The sequence below is a fragment of the Heterodontus francisci genome, chromosome 2 (assembly GCF_036365525.1).
Source record: "Heterodontus francisci isolate sHetFra1 chromosome 2, sHetFra1.hap1, whole genome shotgun sequence".
NCBI lineage: Eukaryota > Metazoa > Chordata > Chondrichthyes > Heterodontiformes > Heterodontidae > Heterodontus > Heterodontus francisci.
Window position 1 is genome coordinate 176,330,392 of NC_090372.1, and position 24,017 is coordinate 176,354,408.

At 41.9% G+C, this 24,017-nt stretch overlaps 1 protein-coding gene across 1 annotated transcript; it reads left to right on the forward strand.

Annotated features, from left to right (window-relative positions):
- The first annotated feature begins 692 nt into the window (after positions 1 to 692).
- On the forward strand, positions 693 to 17,394 carry LOC137348885 (patched domain-containing protein 3-like). Its single transcript, XM_068014121.1, has 4 exons — positions 693 to 1,746; positions 9,765 to 9,886; positions 9,987 to 10,132; positions 14,634 to 17,394. The coding sequence occupies exons 1-4, from the start codon at positions 1,024 to 1,026 to the stop codon at positions 16,301 to 16,303; spliced, it is 2,661 nt and encodes an 886-aa protein (XP_067870222.1). The 5' UTR covers positions 693 to 1,023; the 3' UTR covers positions 16,304 to 17,394.
- Positions 17,395 to 24,017: the final 6,623 nt, after the last annotated feature.

The following is a 24,017-nucleotide window of genomic DNA, read 5'->3' on the forward strand; positions in this document are numbered from 1 at the left end:
AGTTGTGGTGGGAGTGAATGTTGAAGGTGGTGGATGAGGTGCCAATCAAGCGGGCTGCTTTGTCCTGGATGGTGTTGAGCTGTTTGAGTGTTGTTGGAGCTGCACCCATCCAGGCAAGTGGAAAGTATTCCATCACACTCCTGACTTGTGCCTTGCAGATGGTGGACAAGCATTGGGGAGACAGGAAGTGAGTCACTTGCCACAGAATTCCCAGCCTCTGGCCTGCTCTTGTAGCCACAGCATTTATGTGGCTGGTCCAGCTCAGTTTTTGGTCAATGGTGACCCTCAGGGTGTTGATACTGGGGGATTCAGTGATGATAATGCCATTGAATGTCAAGGAGAGATGGTCTCCTTGCCACTTCTCAGCCCAAGCCTGGATATTGTCCAGGTCTTGCTGCATATGGATATGGGCTGCTTCAGTATCTGAGGAGCTGCGAATGGTGCTGAACATTGTGCAATCATCAGCGAACATCCCCACTTCTGATCTTATGATGGACGGAAGGTCATTGATGAAGCAGCTGAAGATGGTTGGGCCTAGGACACTGTAGCATAAGGGTCTGAAAGGGTTAATGTTTTGGGACAGTGAGTGTAACACCTCCCGCTGTGATGATGATGTAAGAGATTACGTGTAATGGGTTTGGGAAGAGGCAAGCCGCATTCATCCCCTGATAGCTCTTAAACTAATACTCATACAATAGCTGTACAGGATGGTTTAATTATCAAGCTAAATTACTGAACTTTAGCTGAACAGAAAGGAAGGTCACTGCAACTTCAAGGGAAGAGGATAGTAACAGTCTCCACAGCAACAGACAGATGGCAGTCTGTGTTAGGTTGTTGCATAGTAATTGTATACAGAAGCAACCACTGGCACTTCTTATTGGGTGTTTCCTTTCAACAGCCGAATGAACCAGCAAACGTCCACGTTGATGTCTAGAATGTCTCTTCTTCCTGTTCTTAAACACTGGACTTCACAGAGGTGAAAGCCTTGGAGTTGAGCTTTGTTTTACCAGTCTGTCTCTCATCATGACTCAGTGTCAGACAAATTGCATTGAGAAACCTCTCTACAGTGCTTTTTGTAAACTTGGACATATTGTGAGTAAATATGTTTGGTACTTCTTCACAGTTCCTCTGATACTTTCTGCAGCACTGGGTGCAGGTTTTTATTTTTTATCGATAAATGAAGCCAATGACATCGAAGAGCAATTTACACCCATCAATGGGCCAGCAAAGACTGAAAGAGAATTTATTAAAAAACATTTTCCAGCCAATGATTCTGAACTATTCTCCGGACAGAGGCTTTACACAGAGGGGGCATTTGCTTCGTTGATTGCTGTATCAAGAAATGACAACATCCTTACAAATGCTGCATTTGAAGAGATTCTGTTGCTTGATGAAAAAGTGAAGCAGCTTAACATTTCTGAAGCCCATAATGTCATGCACAAATATTCTTCTCTTTGTGCAAGGATAGCAGGCTCTTGCTTTCCAAATGAAATTTTAAATTTTATAAACCACAGTCTGATAAAGAGCACTAAGATTTCTTATCCTATAATGGATCGCACTTTTATTGGTTTAGCTGTAGGAGGTGTAGAGTTAGATCCAGAAAATTATATCATAAAAGCAAAGGCGATTAAACTTGACTATTATTTACAAGAAGATGATGATGAAATGAAGAATTTCAGTTTACTCTGGCTCAAGGAATTCCTTCAAGCCTTTCCAAATGAACTGAAGAATCAGAAGAGCATTACGGTGAGTTTTTAATGTGTGTCTGTATTTGTAAAAATCTGCTCATTGAATTGAAACAAGCCAGTTCTTAGTAAAAGTGATAGATTTTGGTGATCTGTCCTGGACTGTGGTAATGGGCCGGGGGCCTTCTTACTAGTTTTGTATCATGCCAAATACTATAAATACAACAACAATAATTTGCATTTATATAGCACCTTTAACATAATATACCATCCCAGAGGCCTCACAGGAGCATTATAAAACAAAATATGACACTGAGCCACATAAGGAGAAATTAGGGCAGATGACCAAATACTTAGTTAAAGAGGTAGATTTTGAGGAGCGTGTTGAAGGATGAAAGCAAGGTAGTGAGGTGGTGAGGTTTAGGGAGGGAATTCCAGAGCTGAGGGCCTGGACAGCTGAAGGCATGGCCTCCAATGACAGAGCTATTAAAATCAGGAATGATCAAGAGGCCAAATTAGAGGAGCACAGATATAAAGAATGTGGGGCTGAAGGAGATTTTGTGGGAAGGGAAGTGTGAGGGTTTTAAAAACAAGGATAAAAATGTTAAAATCGAGGCAATTTTCAGGTCCACACTCTCTCATTGATAGGGTGGCCTAATCAGCATTCGTTAAAGAGATCTCAGAAGACATCTGTTAACAACCCAGGTAAGATTTTAGAATGATTGTTGTGAGGCCAGGGGGACCATTAATGTTCAGCTCATTACAGGTCCTTATGTGCCATCCCCATATTGCCTCCACCACTTTAATTCATGGCTTCAGATTTAGCTGCCGAATTTCCCAGCTCTGCAACCCTGATTGATGAGGTGCCTGTGAGTGTTGGTTCATCTTCAACTTTGATACTGTTGTCCCCACTAAAACTATTACTCTATCTCACCCTGGTCATTCCTGTGGTACAACCCTTATCTCCACTCTGTTAACTTCAAGGGATGCAGGCAAACATTTACGGCAGACAGCTAGTTTAGCCATTCATCACCAGATCTGGCTGGACCACATAATGCATTCTTAGTGCTGCTTTCCTCTGTCAAAACTGCTCACTATTCTAGAATCATCCTGAATGCAAAGTTAACCCCCAGCTTTTCTTTTCCACTACTAACCAGCTTCTTAAACCCTTTTCCCATGCTTCCTCCATCCTCCAACAACAAGTGAAAGAAGCTCACTGACTTCTTAGTCACCAAGATTGAGAACATCCATTCAGCTGCCTTTGTCAATTCCCACCCTTCTCCTAACCCACCAGTCCAAACATCCTCCCACCCTTATCTCTAAACTCTCATCTCCAGTGTCTCTACAATCTCACCTAATGCCCTCTCTAAGCTCACCTTGTCCATGAGACCCATGTCCTGCTGTCTCAATCCTAATCCTGCCCTACTGTTAGCCAACTTCTCTTTCTGGTCCCCATGATAACTAATATTGTTAACACTTCCTTCTTCTCAAGTACTGTCCCCCTCCCCTTCAACTCTGTCGAATTCATCCCCTTCTTCAAAAAACCCATCCTGTCCTTGCAAACTACCCCACCACCTCTTTCCTGTCCAAGTTCTGCATTGCCATAAAATTGAAATGGCCCTTATCAAAGGCACAAATTACATCCTATGTCAGGGTGACCATGGTAAACTATCCCTCCTCATCCTTCTTAATTTGTCTGTAGGCTTTCACACAGTTGATCAGATCAGCATCCTCCCAACACTTCTCCTCTGTCAACCAGCTGGGTAGGACGGTCCTCACCTGAATCCATTCTTATCTATCCAGTTGTAGAGAGAGAGTTAGCTGCAAATGCTTCACTTCCCACTTCTGCACCTTATGTCTTTGGCCCTCTCCCTTTCTCACCTACATGCTGACTCTCAGTAACATTATCCAAAAACGCAAACAGCAGTACCACATGAACCCTGATTTCACACAACTCTACCTCACCGCCACCTCCTATGACCTCTCCACTGTCTCTGATTTGTAACGCTGCTTGTCCGATTGTCTTCGGTCCCCGCCACAAATTCCACTCCCTATATTGCAACTCCATCTCTCTCCCTGGCAATTGTCTGAGGCTGAAGCAGACTGTTTCACAACCGTGGAGTCACATTTGGTGTACATTGGCTGTCGGTCCAGCAATGCCTCAATCTTAATATTTTCATCCTTGTTTTCAAATCTCTCCATATCGTTCCACCTCTTTATCCCTGTAACCTTCTCTAGCCCAAAAGCTCTCAGAGAAATCTGAACTCCTCCAATTCTGACCTCTTACGCATCCTGATTTTAGTCACGCTTCCATTCGTGGCTTTCAAGTGCATAGGCCCTAAACCTCTTCACCTCTCTACTTAAAGAACAAAGAACAAAGAAAATTACAGCACAGGAACAGGCCCTTCGGCCCTCCAAGCCTACGCCGATCCAAATCCTCTATCTAAACCTGTCGCCTATTTTCTAAGAGTCTGTATCTCTTTACTTCCTGCCCATTCATGTATCTGTCCAGATACATCTTAAAAGACGCTATAGTCTTTCTTCCTTCCTTTAATACGCTCCTTAAAACCTACCTTTTGACCAATTTTTTGGTCATCTGTCCTAATATTTCTTTACATGGCTTGGAGTCAAAAATTCCCCCATTAAATTCCCTTGGTTTTCTCTACTCCAGTGAATATAGTTCCAGTATTTAGTCCTCTATTATCACGAATGCAGGTTGTCAGCACTTGTCAGTCAGATTGTGGAATTTGATACAAACATGTCAATGCATTTGTGTATTAATATTGCTTTGCACAACTTCATTCTAAAAAATATTTCTGTTTCGGAACTGGGTTTGTTATTCATTCTCGGGATATTTGCATCTCTGGCAAGGCTGGCATTTATTGCCCATCATAGATTGCCCTTGAGCTATTGCGGTTCATATCATTAGGTAGGGAGTTCCAGGATTTTGACCCAGTGACGATGAAAGAATGGTTATATATGTCCAAATCATGATGGTCTGTGACCAGAGGGCAACTTGGAGGTGGTGCTGCCCTTGTCATCTAAGTGGTGTAGCTTACTGCTTTGGAACTTGTGTCAAAGAAGTTTTGGTGAGTTGTTGCAATGCATCCTGTAGATCATACACATTGTAGGTTTAAGGTGGCTGATTGGAATGCTGATCAATTGGACTGCTTTATCATGAACAGTATTGAATTGTTTGAGCATTGTTGCAGGTACATCCATCAAGTAAGTAAAGAGTATCCTATCATACTCCTGACTTGCACTTTTTGAGTGTTGGACAGGCTTTGTGGAGTAAAAAGGTGATTCGCCACAGCCATTAACTTGCTCTAGTAGCCACGGCATTTATGTGGCTGGTCCAGTTGAGTTTCAAGTCACTGGCAAGCTCCATGATGTTGATGGAGGAGGATGTAGTGATGACAATGACACTGAAGGTCAAGAGAGGTCACGTTGGTGATGGTTATTACGTAGTACTTGTGTTGTGCCAATGTTACTGGCCACTTATTAACTGCATATTAATTAGGTTTAATTGTATGCAGGTGGTGGGCATTATTTAGATTTCGATTTTAGATTTAGAGATACATCACTGAAACAGGCCCTTCGGCCCACCGAGTCTGTGCCGACCATTAACCACCCATTTATACTAATCCTGCACTAATCCCATATTCCTACCACATCCCCACCTGTCCCTATATTTCCCTACCACCTACCTACACTAGGGGCAATTTATAATGGCCAATTTACCTATCAACCTGCAAGTCTTTGGCATGTGGGAGGAAACCGGAGCACCCGGAGGAAACCCACGCAGACACAGGGAGAACTTGCAAACTCCACACAGGCAGTACCCAGAATTGAACCCGGGTCGCTGGAGCTGTGAGGCTGGGGATTCACTGGAGCACCTATAAATAGACATAGACTGAAACTGTGCTTGTTGGCTAGCTGGTGTATGGTTGTAATGTGTAATGCTGTAAATAAATAGAAAAGTGTGTAAGGATTGGCTTCAGTTCTAACCTTCACCAACTGGCTTTCTGGAGTAGAATGTGGTAGCAGAGGATAGTTGTCTAAAGGTTAATGTTGGAATCTAAAAAAAAAAATTCAGATAGAAAACTACAATCCTAGTAGCCATTGCGGAAAATGGCAGAAAGCAAGAGTAAATTGCCGTGGCATGGTTACCCTTCAATCTTTTTGGAATCTGAACCATATGACCAGTGGAAGAATGAAGTGGATATGTGGACACAGGTTACATCCCTACCAAAGAGGAAACAAGGTATGGTTTTGGCATTATTGCTTCCGACATGAAAGTAAAATCAGAAGTCAAGTATTTTGAGGGATGGATGCCCCTCCTTTGGATAGTGGTGAAGATCAGTACTAGCTAAAGTGTCTCATATGGACAAGCTCCTGGTTCTAAATGATGTTTGGTTCTTGGAGAGGATGACCCTGATGATGCTACCTAGAAAAAATTCCTACAGAAACAATCATTCCCTTCAGTCTTTGTGGAACAAATGGGACATTCCGCAGTGACACAAAGAATAGAGGATTCAATAATTCCAGATTTCGAAATGGTCCAGATACTGGACGCAGGCATCATTACAGTGGAAGGTTTAAAGAGAGGAAGAATGACAATGAAAACACCTTTAACAAATCTGGCTATTACAGCAGAAGGGATAATTGGATCAGCAATAATAGGTGAATGAATCCCAAGAATGCCCAAGGAACAGTTAATAGATGTATCAGGTGTGACTCAAAGCATGATTATGTGGTAAACTGCAAAAAAGCGGAGAGGCAAGGTCCCGGAGCTGGCTGGGAGGTCACCCACTTACACTGGGCTATCCTCCCGTGCGGTAGCAGGCCCCCACCTGCCCCCTCCACTCCAATGTGGGCAAAATGCCTGTGAGGTGGGAAATAGCCCATAGTCAGCCATTTAAGTGGCTCAATTGGGCTCCTGGCGGGCGGCAGTCATTCCACCAGCCTGTTTATGTCCTCTTGAAGACTATCACTATCCTTCTCACAGTTCACAATACTTCCAAGTTTTGTGTCATGTGCAAATTTTGAAATTGTGCCCTGTACACCCGTGACTATGTTATTAATGTATATCAAGAAAAGCTGTCGACCTAGTACGGACCTCTGGAGAATCCCTGTGTATACCATCTTCCAGTCCAAAAAAACATAGTTCACCACTTCTGTCTGTTTCCTGTCACTCAGCCAACTTTATATCCAGTCTGCCATAGTCCCTTTATTCCATGAGCTTTAACTTTGCTGACAAGTCTGATATGTGGCAATTTATTAAATGCCTTTTGGAAGTCCATATACATCACATCAACCACATTACTCTCATCAACCCTCTCTGTTACCCCATCAAAAAACTCAATCAGGTTAGTTAAACATGATTTATCTTTAACAAATCTCTGTTGGCTTTCCTTAATTAATCCACACTTGCCCAAGTCACTGTCAATTTTGTCTCGGATTATCGTTTCTAAAGGCTTTCCCACCACCATGTTTAAACTGACTGACCGTCCATGTCTCCGCTTTAAAGACGTCTGCAAACACGACATGAGGTCCTGTGATGTTGCCCACAAGACGTGGGAGTCAGTTGCCAGTGATCGCCAGAGCTGGTGGACAGCCATAAAGGTGGGGCTAAAGAGTGGTGAGTCAAACAGACTTAGCAGTTGGCAGGAAAAAAGACAGAAGTGTAAGGAGAGAGCCAACTGTGTAACAGCCCCGACAACCAATTTTATCTGCAGCACCTGTGGAAGAGTCTGTCGCACTAAAATTGGCCTTTATAGCCACTGCAGGCGCTGCTTCACAAACCACTGACCACCTCTAGGCGCTTACCCGTTGTCTCTCGAGACAGGGAGGCCGAAGCAGAAGTAGTTGTTGGGTTTATCCTTATATCCTTTTTTGAACAAGGGTGTAACATTTGCAATTCTCCAGTCTTCTGGCACCACCCCTATATCTAAGGAGGATTTGAAGATTATGATCAGTGTCTCTTCAATTTCCACCCTGACTTCCCTCAGTATCTTTAGATGCACTTGATCTGGTCCTGGTGACTGAGCAACTTTAAGTACAGCCAGCCTTTCTAATATCTGCTCTTTTTCAATTTTTATCAATGTCTCAACTACCTCCTCTTTCACCATGACTTCAGTAGCATCTTCTTCCTTGGTAAAGATAGATGCAAAGTACTCATTTATTACCTCAGCCTTGTCCTCTGCCTCCATGTGTAAATTCACTTTTTGGTTCTTAATCAGCTCCACCCCTCCTCTAACTCCATTTTTCTATTTCTATGCCCATAGAAGACCTTTGGGTTCCCTTTCATGTTGACTGTGTTTCAGTGGTAGCACTCTTGCCTCTGACTCAGAAGCTTGTGGGTTCAGGTCCCACTTCAATACAACAATCAAGGCTGACATGCCAGTGCACTATTGTTGCACTGTACTTTCTTCGGCAATGTGTATGGTAGTCTAGTGGTAAAGTTGCTGGACTAGTAACCCTAGAGGTCTAAATAAATAATCCAGCAATGATGAATTTAAATCCCACCATATTAGTTTGAGAATTTGAATTTAGTGACTATGAAGCTTTGGATAATCATAATAACCCAATTGGTTCACTAATCTTGTTGGGTAGGTGGTGATGTAGTGGTAATGTAACTGGGCTAGAAATCCAGAGGCTTCGTTCAAATCCCACCATGGCAGCTGGTGGGATTTAAATTCAAATAATTAATAAAAATCTAGAATTAAAAAGCTAGTCTTAGAAATGGTGTCATGAAGCTATCAATGATTGTTGTAAAAACCCATCTGATTTACTAATGTCCTTTAGGGAAGGAGCTCTGCTGTCCTTATATGTGACTTCAGATATGCTAAGTGAGTGGGCAAGAACATGCCAGGTAAAAAAATGTAAAATTATCCACTTTGGAAGGAAAAACAGAAATGCAGAGTATTTCTTTGATGGTGAGAGGTTAGGAAGTGTTGATGCCCAAAGGAACCTGGGTATCCTTGTTCATAAGTCACTAGAAGCTGACATGCATGTGTAGCAAGCAATTAGGAAGGCAAATTGTATGTTGGCCTTTATTGCCAGAGGATTTGAGTACAGGAGTAAAGAAGTCTTGCTGCAATTGGACAGAGTCTTAGTGAGACCATACCTGGCGTATTGTGTACAGTTATGGTCTCCTCATCTAAGGAAGGATATACGTGCCATAGAGGGAGTGCAACAAAAATTCACCAGACTAAGTCCTTTGGACTAATGGCAGGATTGTCTTATGAGGAGAGATTGAGGAGGCTGAGCCTATATTCTCTAGAGTTCAGGAGAATGAGAGGGGATCTCATTGAAGCATACAAACCTCGACAGGGTTGATGAAGGAAGGATATTTCCCCTGGCTGTGGGGGTGCGGGGTGGGGGGGGTGGTGGGTGTTGGTTCTAGAACCAGGGGACACAGTGTCAGAATAAAAGGTAGGCCAAAAAGGAGTGAGATGGGAAGAAATTTCTTCACTCAGAGGGTGGTGAATGTTTGGAGCTCTCTACCCAAACGGCAGTGGAGGTTCAGTAATTGGGTATATTCAAGGCATAGATCGATAGATTTCTAGATATTAAAGATATCAAGGGATATGGGGACAGTGCAGAAAAATGGCAACAAGGTAGAAGATCAGCCATGATCTAGTAGAAAGGTGGAGCCGGCTCGAGGGGCTGAATGGCCTACTTCTACTCCTATCTTCTATGTTCCAACGTTCCGATGACCCAAGCAATGTGATTGACTCTTAAATCCCTCTGAAATGGCCTAGCAAGCCAATCAGTTCAGGGACAATTAGGAATGGATAACAAATGCTGGCCTGTCAGCCACGCCCACATCCCATGAAAGAATTTAAAAAAACAGTTACTGCTGTGCTTGGAGACTGTGCAAAAAAAATTGTTCTTAAATAAGATTTGCATTAACCTTTGCTGTAGATTATGTTGTAACCTAGAGATTTAATAAATAATCGAATGTTTAACAGGTAATGGATAAAAAGTGGAAAATCTTTGCATACTGGATGTAGTTGTCCATAAATAACATTGTAGTGCCATGATAATTAATTAACCATTGTTCCTGAATTACAGGTGTCTTATTTTACGTCAGTATCAAGACAAGAAGAATTTGAAGGAAATGCTAAAAAAATTATTCCTTTGTTTTCTATCACATATTTTCTTTCAATATCCTTTTCCATCGTATCTTGTATGAGGTAAAATCTTTATTTTCAGAATCATTTGTAACACACTTTCATTGAATACATTATATAAAACGTCTGTTGTGTTATAGAAAGTGCTCAAATTTATTTTCAGGTTTGATTGTGTGAGGAATAAGGTCTGGGTCGCTACTCTGGGAGTTGTATCAGCTGGATTAGCTGTATTATCAGGATTTGGACTGCTGTTGTTTTGTGGAATGAAATTTTCCATCAATTCTGCCAATGCACCTTTTCTGATTCTAGGTCAGTAATATTTACTTTACCAATACAAGTACGATAAAATTGCAAATGATTGTCATCACTGATTTGTCTGTCTGGAATGCATATTGGTCTGTCCCCGACTTCTCTGGCAAGTTCCCCTCCCTGTGCACCTCCTTTGAGATTATCTTCCTCTACTGCTCACACAAGGCCCAATCCCAAATTTGTCACCGAAATATCTTCACTCCTTTCTTACCTACACAGAGCAACTTCTCATTCTTTGTGATTTCAACCACCATCTCAACACACCTTGCACTCCGATCCTCCCTCAACTTCTCCGTCTCCATAAATTCCTACTCATATTCATGGCCAGCCCCTCAAGCTTACTGTCTCATATGGTCTATTAGCTTTGGCTCAGTTGGTAGCACGCTTGCCTCTGGTTCACAAGATTCTAGGTTCAAATTCCACTCCAGGGCTTCAGCATAGATATCAAGGCTTCAGGGCACTACTGTTGGAGGTGCCACCTTTTGGCTGAGATGTTAAACTGAGGCCCCATCTGCTGGCTCAGGTGGATGTAAAAGATCCCATAGCACTCTTTTGAAGAAGAGTAGGGAAGTAATCCTGGAGTTCTGGCCAATATTTATCCTGCAATCAACATCATCAATACAGATTATCTGGTCATGATCACATTGCTGTTTACGATGTGCAAATCGGCTGCTGCGTTTCCTACGTTGGAATAGTGACTACACTTCAAAAGTACTTCATTGGCTGTAAAGTGCTCTGAGATGTCCGGTGGCCATGAAAAGTGCTATATTAATGCAAGTCTTTCTTTTTTCCCATCATCGCAATCACAAACAAGGCCATCTCTGATCACTCCCCTGTACACCTCACCACTCATATCCCGACTCTCTTCTGTGCCTGTACCTGGAAAAACCTCTCACCTGGTCGCTTACGATGGATGACATGTGTCCTGACCTACATTGGTTCCCGGTCCTCTAACACATTGATTTTAAAATTTTCATCCTTGTGTTCATATCCTTTTATAGCTTTGTCCTTCCCTATCTCTTTAAACATGTCCAGACCTGCAACCCTCCAGGGTGGCACAGTGGCGCAGTGGTTAGCACCGCAGCTTCACAGCTCCAGGGACCCGGGTTCGATTCTGGGTACTGCCTGTGTGGAGTTTGCAAGTTCTTCCTGTGACTGTGTGGTTTTCGCTGGGTGCTCCAGTTTTCTCCCACTGCCAAAGACTTGCAGGTGATAGGTAAATTGCCCCTAATATAGGTAGGTGGTAGGGAACATGGGATTACTGTCGGGTTAGTATAAGTGGGTGGTTGTTGGTTGGCACAGACTCGGAGGGCCGAAGGGCCTGTTTCAGTGCTGTATCTCTAAAATAAAAAAAATTTAAAATAACTCTGTGTTCCTCCAGCAGTGGCTTCATGCATCGCCCACTCCATTCACCCCATTATTGGTATTGTGCCTTAGATGTCTAGGCCTTAAGCTTTGCAATTCCCTCCCTAAACCTTTCTACCTCTCTCTCGTCCTCAAAACTTATCTCAATGAATAAGCTTTTGGTTACCCATACTAATATCTCCTCCTTTGGCTCAGTATTAAAATTTGTGTCTGATTACACTTCTTAAATCACCTTGGGATGTTTTCCTACCATAAAGTCACTGAAAATTGAAGCTGTTGTTGCATGAAACAGTAACTAGCCCTGTGGTAATTGCTCAAAAGTATAGAAAAAGTTTCAAAATGTAATAATGAATGTTTATTTAGATGAAAAATAACTGACAAATGCTGACTTACTTTGGGAGTTTGGGAATCTATCTAATCAAGAGTGCTCTTGCAGTGCATCATGTAAGGAAAGTATACTAAGTATGACAATTTTATTTTGCTAATACTGTCATGCATTCAGTCAGGTACTCAGCACACTATACTTGTTCATCTGTTCCTCAAGAAAATATTTTGGTAGATGAAAACCTTTTGCCAGACTTTGTAAAGTTATTAGAGAATCCAGAAAAAGAAGCATGTATGGTGGAACTCATTGCAAGCATCTAGGCAAGAATTTAAATAAGAGTATTATTAGTTTTCAGGGTAACTAAGTGTGTCAGATACAGCTACTAAACCTCCCAAACTGTTATTCACACTAGATCAGGCTATTTCTTTTTGGAGGGCTTTAATAAAGCTACCTCTATGGAAACTGCAGGTTTAATCACAACCATATTTACTGTAGGAAAGACAGAGTGATGGCCAGGAGAAAGAAAACTCAGAGTTATTCCTGTGTTAATGCCTAACGCCTCTTAGTGTTTGGCTCACGAATAATTAAACAAATGCCTGAGAGCAGCTCAGCTGCTAAGAGGCTTCTTTAAAGATATATTCACAGAGGTAGTCCTAAACAACCTTGGTACAGATCTAACAATCAGACCTAGCCTGGCGTAGCACATTTGCTTGATAGCTGTGTCTGAGAAACGTTGAGAAGCTAAGACAGTCGGTGATCGGCTGTAGTCTTTTTTAATGGAAAGCTTGGTGGCCAGGATCCTCCTATAATAGGAATTTATTGGAAATTATGTGTTTAGTTTAAGATAGTGATGACTAAGAAAGAAGCTAGATCAGATTGGAGGCTGTTGCCTGTTTCACAGCATAAGAAGTGAGCTTCGAGGCCCGATTTTAAGTCGTGCAAGGGCCAGGCTGGGTGGCAAGCTTAATGATCCCTGCAGTGTGAGGCACAGGAGATTTTAACTCCCAGGCCTCACTGAAATGATTCAACTTTATACCTGCCCCACAAGCAGGAATCGCTGCATGGCCGGTGGGCAAGAGTGGGATTTTGGGCAGTAGGAAGAGAACCAAGGGAATGGTTCCTTGGCACAAACCAAGATTTTAAATTTAAGGAAGGCAAATTTCAAAGGGATGAGAAATAAATTGGCCACTGAGCTGAACTGTATAGGTAAACCTATAGACAAAAGCGGGCACAATGCAATACCAGTACATAGCCCTCAAGGGCAAAAATACCACTTGTGCATTTCAGCAAATGTACTCAACAAACAGAGTAAGATCAAGTTTTAAGCTAAAAGGAAAAGCTTGAAAAAATAAGTAGGAAATCTTGCAGACTGGAATTCTCTCCCCCAAGAAACTGTGGCTGTTGGATCAATTGAAATTTTTAAGTCTGACATTGACATATTGCTAATAGGTATCAAGGGATATCGATCAAAGATAGGTGAATGGAATTGCTGTACAGATTAGCCATCAGCTAATAAATGGTAGAACAGGTTTGAAGGGCTGAATGGCCTACTACAGTTCCTACATTCCTAGCTAGTCCAGGTCGGTGTTAGTGTGCTGAGGCAATTGCAGTCAGGAAAGGTAGCAGGAAGCCATGGGCAGGGGAGGCTCAAGTTTTTCTGTATGGTCCACCAGCCCACAATTTGAAATCCTTATTTTTGTTGGCCTCTTCTGGCTCCATTCCTGCTTGCCAGCAGCTTTCACTGCCTGCAGTGAGCAACCCTAACACTGTAGAAAACCCAATGGTTAAGTTGGCAGTGGGTATGATAATATCAGAAACACAGTGGAAAGCAGCAGCAAACGCCTGACCACCATTTTAACCAACCGCCTGCCCAGGTAGGCAGGTTTTAAAATCAGTTTCATCTGCTTTAAAATCTGCGTTGAGAAAAAATGAGTGGTATCTTTCTTGTTTAATGTGTCATGATAGATGTTGAATTGTATGGAGGTAGAAATTGGCCTTTCCAAAATGGACCAATTTCAGGGTACACCTGCATTACAGGCACTGTATTGATCAAGTTGGCTTTGTAGGCAAACAGATGTTAGACACCTTGAATATGTTAATGATGGGCTTAGTGCCTCTTTAAGAACCTTTTGAGAAAATTCGGCAGTGAGATAAAGGAAAGCTAACTAGACAGAAAGAGTTCCTCAAACAGTTAAAGTTCTGTGAAATGGTTCAGTGTTGGTAGTGCGTGCAGACTTTTTGGGTTGACATAGAAAGTTAAGGTGCAACTGCTGCGGTTCTGTGTTCCTGGTATAAACGTACAAGTTGGTTATAATCATTTAGAGGACTGAAGGTCTGGCTATTGATCCCATCGTTATTGAAGCTCATTTCTGGGATGAAGTACATTGTACCTGTGGCTGCTTCATATTCACCTGACATTAGTAGGCAAGCTTACAGACAGTCATCGGTGTTGATCAGATGCTTATCTGGTTCTGTTTCTAATTCCTGTATTGTGATTAATCTATAATTATAATACAGCATTATGTCTGTATATCAGCAGTAATGTTGCAGGCTGCTCCTGTAAATAGGTAGAAATGTATTTATAAAATACAGGCATTGGCATAATGTCTGTATTAGTTCCAATATTTTGGCTTCTAACTTCTTCTAAATCCTTGAAATATAATTTAAATATTGGAATATAAATGTTTAGTAATAAACATTAATTTCACATTTTTCATCATTCAGGTGAGAATGGTAAATGTTATTCACTTACGTTTGTAAGCATTAATTGCTAATACCTGCACAATAATTCATTATATCTCATATTTCTAGGTATTGGTGTAGACGATATGTTTATTATGCTCTCCAGCTGGCAAAAAACTAAAGTGCATGATAAAGTTGAAGATCGCCTGGCAGAGACATACTCTGAAGCAGCTGTTTCCATTACAATCACCACTCTGACTGATGTTTTAGCCTTTTATATTGGCATCATGACACCTTTTCGATCCGTGCAGTCATTTTGTGTTTACACAGGTACAACTGTTCTGTTCTGCTTCATTTATAACATTACATTTTTTGGAGCTGTTCTCGCATTGAATGGGAGAAGAGAAGCCAGTAACAGGCATTGGCTGACATTCAGAAAGGTTGATCAGAAAGGTAAACCAGGAGAATCTAAATGCTATGAAATGTGTTGTGCAGGTGGGGCTTACAATGAAAAAACGGATGCAGAATTAGAACATCCAGTTTATTTCTTCTTTAAGAATTATTATGGTCCATTCCTGACAAACCGATGGGCCAAAGCAATTGTGGTGCTCCTATATTTAGGATATTTAGCCAGCAGTATTTATGGTTGTTTAATCATCAAAGAAGGAATCGATCTCAGAAATCTGGCCTTTGATGATTCATATGTCGTTAAATTCTATGACGATCAAAGTGATTTTTTCTCAAAGTATGGACCACGAGTCATGATTTCTGTCACTGAATCTGTGAAATATTGGGATTCCACCGTTCAGGATGAAATTGAAACCTGCATGGATAGATTTGAGAACCTTTCATATGTAGATAGTGACCTGTCAGAATCCTGGCTTCGTGCTTACATTGGCATTTCCAAACAGATGCGGATAGATATGAAAGAGAAAAATACATTCATAGGAAATTTATCTAAATTGTTTCAATTTATCCCTTTATTTCAACTAGACATTGAATTTTCAGAAAATAACCAAACTATTACAGCTTCACGTTTTTTCATTCAGACCATTCATGTCAACACTTCAGTTGCTGAGAAAAACATGCTGATTGAATTAAGAAAGCTGGCAAAGCAATGTAAAATCCCTTTGCTAGTGTATCATCCAGCATTCATCTATTTTGATCAATATCTTGTTATTATAACCAATACAATACAGAATGTAGCTGTGGCTGCTGCTGCTATGCTAATTGTTTCCTTATTGCTAATACCTAATCCAATCTGCTCTCTGTGGGTAACATTTGCGACTGCATCAGTTTTGGTGGGTGTGGCTGGTTTTATGACTTTCTGGGGTGTCAATTTAGATTCTATCTCTATGATTAATCTGGTTATTTGCATTGGTTTTTCTGTGGACTTTTCGGCTCATATTTCATATGCATTTGTTTCAAGTGTTAAAGAAAGTGCCAATAAGCGAAGTATTGATGCATTGTACACTCTTGGATATCCTATTATCCAGGGGGCTCTTTCAACTATATTGGGTGTAGTTGTGCTGTCTGCTGCAGAAAGTTACATATTCAGAACATTTTTTAAAATCATGTTTCTTGTCATAACTTTTGGGGCAGTTCATGGTCTCATATTTCTGCCTGTATTTCTGACATTTTGTGCAAACCACAGAAAGTCAAACTGTGTAAAAACAGTAAAGGAAACACAATTGCAGGAAAGCCGTACCTCTTCTAATGAAGCATTCAAAGAAAAGGTGACATCTGAAACATATTCAAATAAAGGATGGGCACAAGGGCAGCATCCAGATTGTCCGTAGTGGCATTCATTTTCATAATTAATTTCTGACTGTCTAGGTGATAGATATATTGTTTTTAAAGTTTTCACTACTAGAATGCCGTAAAACAGATTGGAGTGCTGTACATTAGTTATCCAAATTGTGGTACCATATGTTATTTCTAAATACATTTTAATTCAAAAATCTTGTCACTATAAATAAATTATAAATTCAAATGAGAAAACATTTAACAATTAACACCAACCTTACAAACACCATTCTTGATTAAATGTAAAGAGAAATTTCACGCAACGGTTTATATTTTTATAAGATAACATTTAAAGAAAGGTTCATTGATAGCACACTTGTGCACATTGATTTGAATGTTTTACACATTTCTGTGTCAATATGGTCATGGGGGAGTAGGGAGGGAGATAGCTAGACTCAAGTAGACAGAGTTACCCCACAGTTCCAGATGTTGCTGTATTGGATTTTATGTCATTGGCAACAGGTATACTGTATGTTTTAAAATTGTTTAAACAGTAAAACAATTGACCTGAATGTACAGTATGGCTACTAGTGTTCATCTAAAGTTTCTCTCTATGATTTTAGCAGAGATGTTAACATACTTAATCTGTAATAGTTTATTGATGATCCTTTGGATTGTTTATTTTCTCCTTTTTCAGTTTTTCTCTGTTGCTTCACTAACTTTCTTTCCGTCTTCTCTACATCTTCCTTTTCTTTCTATCTGTCTTTCTTCTTGATCAGGGGCTGGATTTTAAAGGGTCCTCTACGCTGGAAACGGCGGCAGTGGGGGGGGGGTGAAGATCGCTATGAGTGTGGCCCACCACCAACCCCGAGGCCAGCAGGGCCCGGCCCTATCTCAACGGAGGCGGAGAAGCCTCATGGGCCCCCACACCCCTGCCGCTCGGCGACGGGACCAAGATTTCCGTATGTGAATAAATTAACCCACTTGAATTAATGAAGGTCCCGTCGCCTCCTCATTTGTTGCACCGTTCTTCATTTTGGCAGCCAGCAATGCCGCGCTGTCGAATCCCTGTCCGGGGAAATGAGGCGCAACTCCTGTGGGGAGGAGGTTACTTTTCTCGGTGCGGGGGTGGGGGGAACGGGGTCAAACTCTTCAGATTGGTTGGGGGGTGATGGGAAGGGGTAAAGGATAAAGGTTCTGAACTTTGAGGGCGGGGAAAGGTCATATATTCATGGTTGGGGAAAAGGGCAGGAATGATGTGTAATGCCATTGGGGGTGGTGGGAGAGGGCATGGGAAGATTTTTTTCATTCACTTGTCTTAACGTTAAACTCACTGTGTCTTTAAAAGTCTAAATGGTCATTTAAGCTTTAAAAATGGCACCAGCGCCTGCACATTGGCACTGGACACCTTTGCCAGGGACGGCTGGCCCACCCCTCCACTTCATCGAGGAAAGGGCCCCCCCGGCCATGCTAATAAGCCGCCATGATGTGTGCCCCATGTGTGTGAGCCGCCATTTTTTCACCCACCGCCTGGTTTGACAGCGGGCTATTAAAATGCAGCCCCAGGTGTACTTAGTAGTAAAATAAGAACTTTTTTTTTTAATCCAGAGGGAGTCAAAGTGATTTGTCACATCGAGTTACTTTTCTTTTACACATGTGATCATTTGCTGACATAATGGTAACTGAAGTTCAAAAGCAATTCAGTAGTTTTGTTGAGGACCTGGAATGACACTAAATAAATGTCTCCTAAATTGTTCCCTACCTATGGAAATATCTCAAATGAGGATCCCTTACAAAATAATAAAGTAATGACTCTGAAAAATGATAGAGAATGGAAGTTCAGATAAAAACATTAATGTTTGTCTGTCAGCATCCCAAGGCATATGATGAAATTATTGGTTAATACAATAAATCAACGAGTGATGATCTAGGAGACAATTATTTCTTATATTTTGGGACACTAAAGCAACATGTACATGTAAATCTCGTGACAAAAGCATGGATGAGGGTTTCAGCAGTAAATGAATGTGATATAACCCACTCTCACTGGATCGACTGGCTCTATATGCAAATACCAGAACATGAGAGCAGAGCCATTTAAATCTGGGCTCTGTGCCTATCCTCGTACATTCTCTAATACACCAACACCCATCAAAAATTCCTGTTTGTGTACTGATAAATTTGGGGGGTCCAGTAGCACCATAGTTATATTCCTGTGCTAGTAATCCAGAGGCCCAGGCTAATGATCCCACCACAGTTTAAGAATTCCAAAAGCTACCTGTGGTAATAAGAGGTAATTTTCCTACTTTGTGCTTTCAACAGACTCTCATCCGTTAGTAATGCAGATCAGAGATTTGTCTGGGAACTGTTTGACTCTCAGCCGGTGAGCCTTCTTGCTGGGAGAGTGAAATTGAAAAATTACTCCTTCTGTACACATCTATCAGTGTTTTGATGGAATGATACCGTTTCAGAAAAACAGTGTTTGTTGATTATTTCAAATAGTTTCACTACTTATTTTTTGGTAGAGAAAACATCTGTTCATTTTAATCTGTTAATAGTTACAGTACTTTGAAAACCCAGGTGGAATAGTATTGTTTCGGGCTTTTAATATCACTAATGTGAGAAATTAGCATTTTATTAGTGATAGAATACACAGAAATGTTTTATAGAAATGACTGAAATAGTTGCTCACTGAATATTTACTTATAAATGTTACATTTTTATGATGTTACAGCTTTGTATAACCTATTTTTCAAAACAATAAACACACTATACTCAACAATGCTGTACAATACATTTATTTGTTGTCTAAATGTAATTCAAAGATATTAAGTTTTTTAATTATATTGCCTGATAATATGATTCAGCTGTAATGGCCATGTCTTTATCCAAGATGCTGATCTCACCAGTGGGATTGAAAGGTGGCGGTTGAATGTGGAGGAAGAAGGCTACATGCAAGTGGCCGGAGATTGTCTTGTCTGTGATCGAGACATTGGAAGTATAGTAGTCAGGTGAGAAGGCAAAATCGATGGAGGTAGAGGTTTAGGGAGGACACGAGGGCTATGAAATCAGAGGAGAGAGAGCTACATGAGTTGCGATTCAGATTGAGGTTGAAGAACTCCGCTCAGTGAAAGGTGAAGGGAGGAAAGGAAGGAGGATAACTCAAGGAGAATCTTGGGATTGGATTTGGGGAAGGGTGGTAGAAAATGAGGATTGTAATGGAGAGAAGAATTGGAAAGAGGAAAAGTGCTAAAGAAAGTCCCTGAGTAGTAGGAGGAGAGACAAAATAAAAATCACAGTGCCACCTTGTCTCCTCTGATATATCCAGGTGGAGGTAATGGCTTGGTGGTGGGTGGACAACTTACCTTCTCCATTTAATAAGCTGCTTTAGCAAGTGAGTTTTCAGAGCTCTTGACATATCCACTTTTCAATGGTAAGATCGGCACTGTGGGCAGAGCTTTCCAAAAGAAGTAAAATTTGGTATGGATTCAGAAATAGCAAGACAGTATTGGCAGCATTGACCTGCATCACAACAGTGACTAAACTTCAAAAAGTACTTCATTGCCTGTAAAGTGTTTTGAGACGTCCGGTGGTCATGAATGGTGCTATATAAATGCAAGCCATTCTTCCTTCCTTCCTCCAAATTGCTTCATCCTTGCCCTATTTAATGGATGACATTTGATTATGGTTACATTCAGAAATCCCTGGGAACTCTTGGAAACCATCATACCATTTAGGATACCTTTATACAAAACAGATTTATAGGAAGTTGATAAACAAAAGGCAATTTTGGGGTGCTGTTTGAGATTGACAATAATGTTTTCAATTGTTTCTCTGCTGGAAGCATCAGCCCACAAATATTTCTGTTCAGCTACTGGTTTGGGTGGTGTAAAGGTATCCGCAACCAAGGCAACATTGGGTAGCTCAGCTAATACAGGTACCAAAAACACTGGAGAGGTGAAACTTCATAGAACATAGGAACAGGAGTAGGCCATTTAGCCCCTGCTTTGCACAATCTCTCCGTGTAATTTAACCTTTGAGTCCAGGTATCATTCGAGCAAATCTTTGCTGCATTTCCTCCAAGGCCAAAATATCCTTCCCAGGTGTGGTGCCCAGAACTGCTCACAGTACTTGAGGTATGGTCTAACCGGCATCTAAGAGATGCAGTCTAACTCTAATATTCTAGTCCTTTGAATAGAAAAGCCAGCATTCCATTAGCCTCTTTGATTATTTTTGTACCTGTCCGTGACATTTTAATGATTTATTTACATAGACCTCTAAATCTCTTTGGACCTGCACTGTTTCTAGCTATTCATCATTTAGAAAGAGCTCATATATCCTTTTTTTGGTCCAGAGTGGATGACCTCATTCTTACCTACCTTGAAATCCATCTGCTACAATTTTCACTAGATCTATAATATCTCTGTAATTTTATGCTTCCATCTACACTGCTTACAATGCTACCTATCTTTTGATCCTTTTCAGCATATACAATCTTGGAATCATGAAGCACCAAAGGAGGCCATTCGGTCCATCCTGCTTGTGGCGGCTCTTTGTAAAACCTATCCAATTATCCCCACATCCCTGCTCTTTCCCTAAAGCCTTACAATCTTTTTTCCCTTCAAGTATTTATCTAATTCCCTTTTGAAAGTTACCATTGAATCTGCTTCCACCACCTTCAGGCAGTGCAATCCAGATCATAATAAATTGCAAATCTCCACTGCACCCTCGCCAAGACCTCGACATCCTGCCTAAAGTGTGGTGCCCAAAATTCTTTATTCTTAAATGGGATGTGAGCATTGCTGGCTAGGCCAGAACTTGTTGCCGATCCCTAGTTGACCTTGAGAAGGTGGTGGTATGCTGCCACCTTGAATCGCTGCAGTCCATGTGGTGTAGGTAAACCCACAATGCTGTTTGGGAGAGAGTTCCAGGTTTTTGATCCAGCAACTGTGAAAGAACGGCAATATAGTTCCAAGTCAGGATGGACACAATACTCCAGCTGAGGTCTGACCAGTGATTTTCAAAGGTTCAGTATAACTTCCTTGCTTTTGTACTCTATTCCTCTATTTATAAAGTCAAGGATCACATGCGCTTTTAACAGACTTACCCACGTATTAGCCACCTTCAAAAATTTGTGAATATAAATCCCCAGGTCTCTCAGTTCCTGCACCCCAATTTAAAATTGCACCATTTAGTTTATATTGCCCCTCCTCATTCTTCCTTTCAAAATTTTTCACAGCTCTGTCGACCCTGCAAAGTCTTCCTTCCTATCTTGGCTTGTGCCAAAATTGGGAGAGCTGTCTCACAGACTAGTCAAGCAACAGCCTGACGTAGTCATACTCACAGAATCATATCATACAGCCAATGTCCCAGACACCACCATCACCATCCCTGGGTATGTCCTGTCCCACTGACAGGACGAATCCACCAGAGGTAGCAGCACCGTGGTATACAGTAGGGAGGGTGTTGCCCTGGGAGTCTTCAACATTGACTCCGGACCCCATGAAGTCTCATGACATCAAGTCAAACATGGGCACGGAAACTTCCTGATTACCACCTACTGCCCTCCCTCAGCTGATGACTCAGGGGAGGTGGTGGCGTACTGGTATTGTCACTGGACTAGTAACCCAGGGACCCAGGTATTGCTCTGGGGAGATGGGTTCAAATCCCACCACAGCAGAAGGTGGAATTTGAACTCAATTAATAAATCTGGAATTAAAAGCTAATCTAATGATGGCCATGAAACCATTGTCAATTGTTGTTAAAAACCCATCTGGTTCACTAATGTCCTAGAGGGAAGGAAATCTGCTGGCCTACAGGTCACTCCAGATCCACAGCAATGTGGTTGACTCTTACATGCCCTCAAAATGGCCTAGCAAGCCACTCAGTTCAAGGGCAATTAGGGATGGACAATAAATGCTGGCCTGGCCTGCGACGCCCACATCCAATGAATAAAAAAAAACATCTCCATGTTGAATGCCACTTCGAAGAAGCACTGAAGGGGGCAAGGGTACAAAATGTATTCTGGGTGGGGGACTACAATGTCCATCACCAAGAGTGGCTCGGTAGCACCATTACTTACCGAGTTGGCCGAGTCCTAAAGAACATAGCTGCTAGACTGGGTATGCGGCAGGTGGTGAGGGAGCCAACAACAGGAAATATATATTTAACCTCATCCTCACCAATTTACCTGTCCCAGTTGCATCTGTCCATGACAGTATTAGTAGGAATGACCACCGCACAGTCGTTGTGGAGACAAAGTCCCTTCTTCACATTGAGGATACCGTCCATCGTGTTGTGTGGCACTACCACCATGCTAAATGGGATAGATTTTGAATGGATCTAGCATTGCAAAACTGGGCATCCATGAGGCACTGTGGGCCCTCAGCAGCAGCAGAATTGTACTCAACCACAATCTGTAACCTCATGGCCCGGCATATCCCCCACTCCACCATTACCATTAAGCCGGGGGATCGACACTGGATCAATGTAGAGTGCAGGAGGGCATGCCAGGAGCAGCATCAGGCATACCTCAAAATGAGGTGTCAACCTGGTGAAACTACAACCCAGGACTACTTGCGTACCAAACTGCGTAAGCAACATGTAATAGACGGAGTTAAACGGTCCCATAACCAACGGATCTGATCTAAACTCTGCAGTCCTGCCACATCTAGCTGTGAATGGTGCTGGGCAATTAAACAACTAACTGGAGGAGGTGGCGCCACAAATATCCCCATCCTCAACGATGGGGGAGCCCAGCACATCAGTGCAAAAGACAAGGCTGAAGCATTTGCAACCATCTTCGGCCAGAAGTGCCAGGTAGATGATTTATCTCGGCTTCCTCCTGAGGTCCCCAGCATCACAGATGCCAGACTTCAGCCAATCCGATTCACTCTGCATGATATCAAGAAATGACTGAAGGCACTGGATACTATAAAGGCTATGGGCCCTGACAATATTCCGGCAATAGTACTGAAGACTTGTGCTCCGGAACTGGCCACGCCCCGAGCCAAGCTGTTCCAGTACAGCTATAACACCGGTATCTACCCGGCAATGTGGAAAATTGCCCAGGAATGTCCTGTACACAAAAAGCAGGAGAAATCCAACGCAGCCAATTACCACCCCATCAGTCTACTCTCGATCATCAGCAAAGTGATGGAAGGTGTCATCGACAGTGCTAACAAGCGGCACTTATTCAGCAATAACCTGCTCACTGACGCTCAGTTTGGGTTCTGCCAAGGCTATTCAGCTCCTGAAATAACAACAGAAATACTCAACAGGTCTGGCAGCATCTGTGGAGAGAGAAGTAGAGTTAACATTTCATGTCTGTGACCTTTCATCAGAGTTCTGCTGTATACCCAAGTCTAGGTCATCAATGAATATTAAAAGGAGCAGTGGTCCTAATACAGACCTCTGTGAGTCACCACTGTATACTTCCCTTCAGTCTGAAAAAGAACTATTCACCACTACTGTTGATTTTCTGTCCCTTAGATAATTTCCATATCCATGCTGAATGAAAGGTCGCAGATCTGAAATATTAAATCTGCTTCTCTCTCCACAGATGTGACCAGACCTGCTGAGTATTTCCAGCACTTTGTTTTTATTTCCGATTTCCAGAATCCGCAGTATTTTGCTTTTATTCCACTCAGCTGCTGACCTCACCACAGCCTTGGTCCAAACATGGACAAAAGAGCTGAACTCAAGAGGGGAGAGTGACTGCCCTTGACATCAACGCAGCATTTGGCCGAGTATGGCATCAAGGAGCCC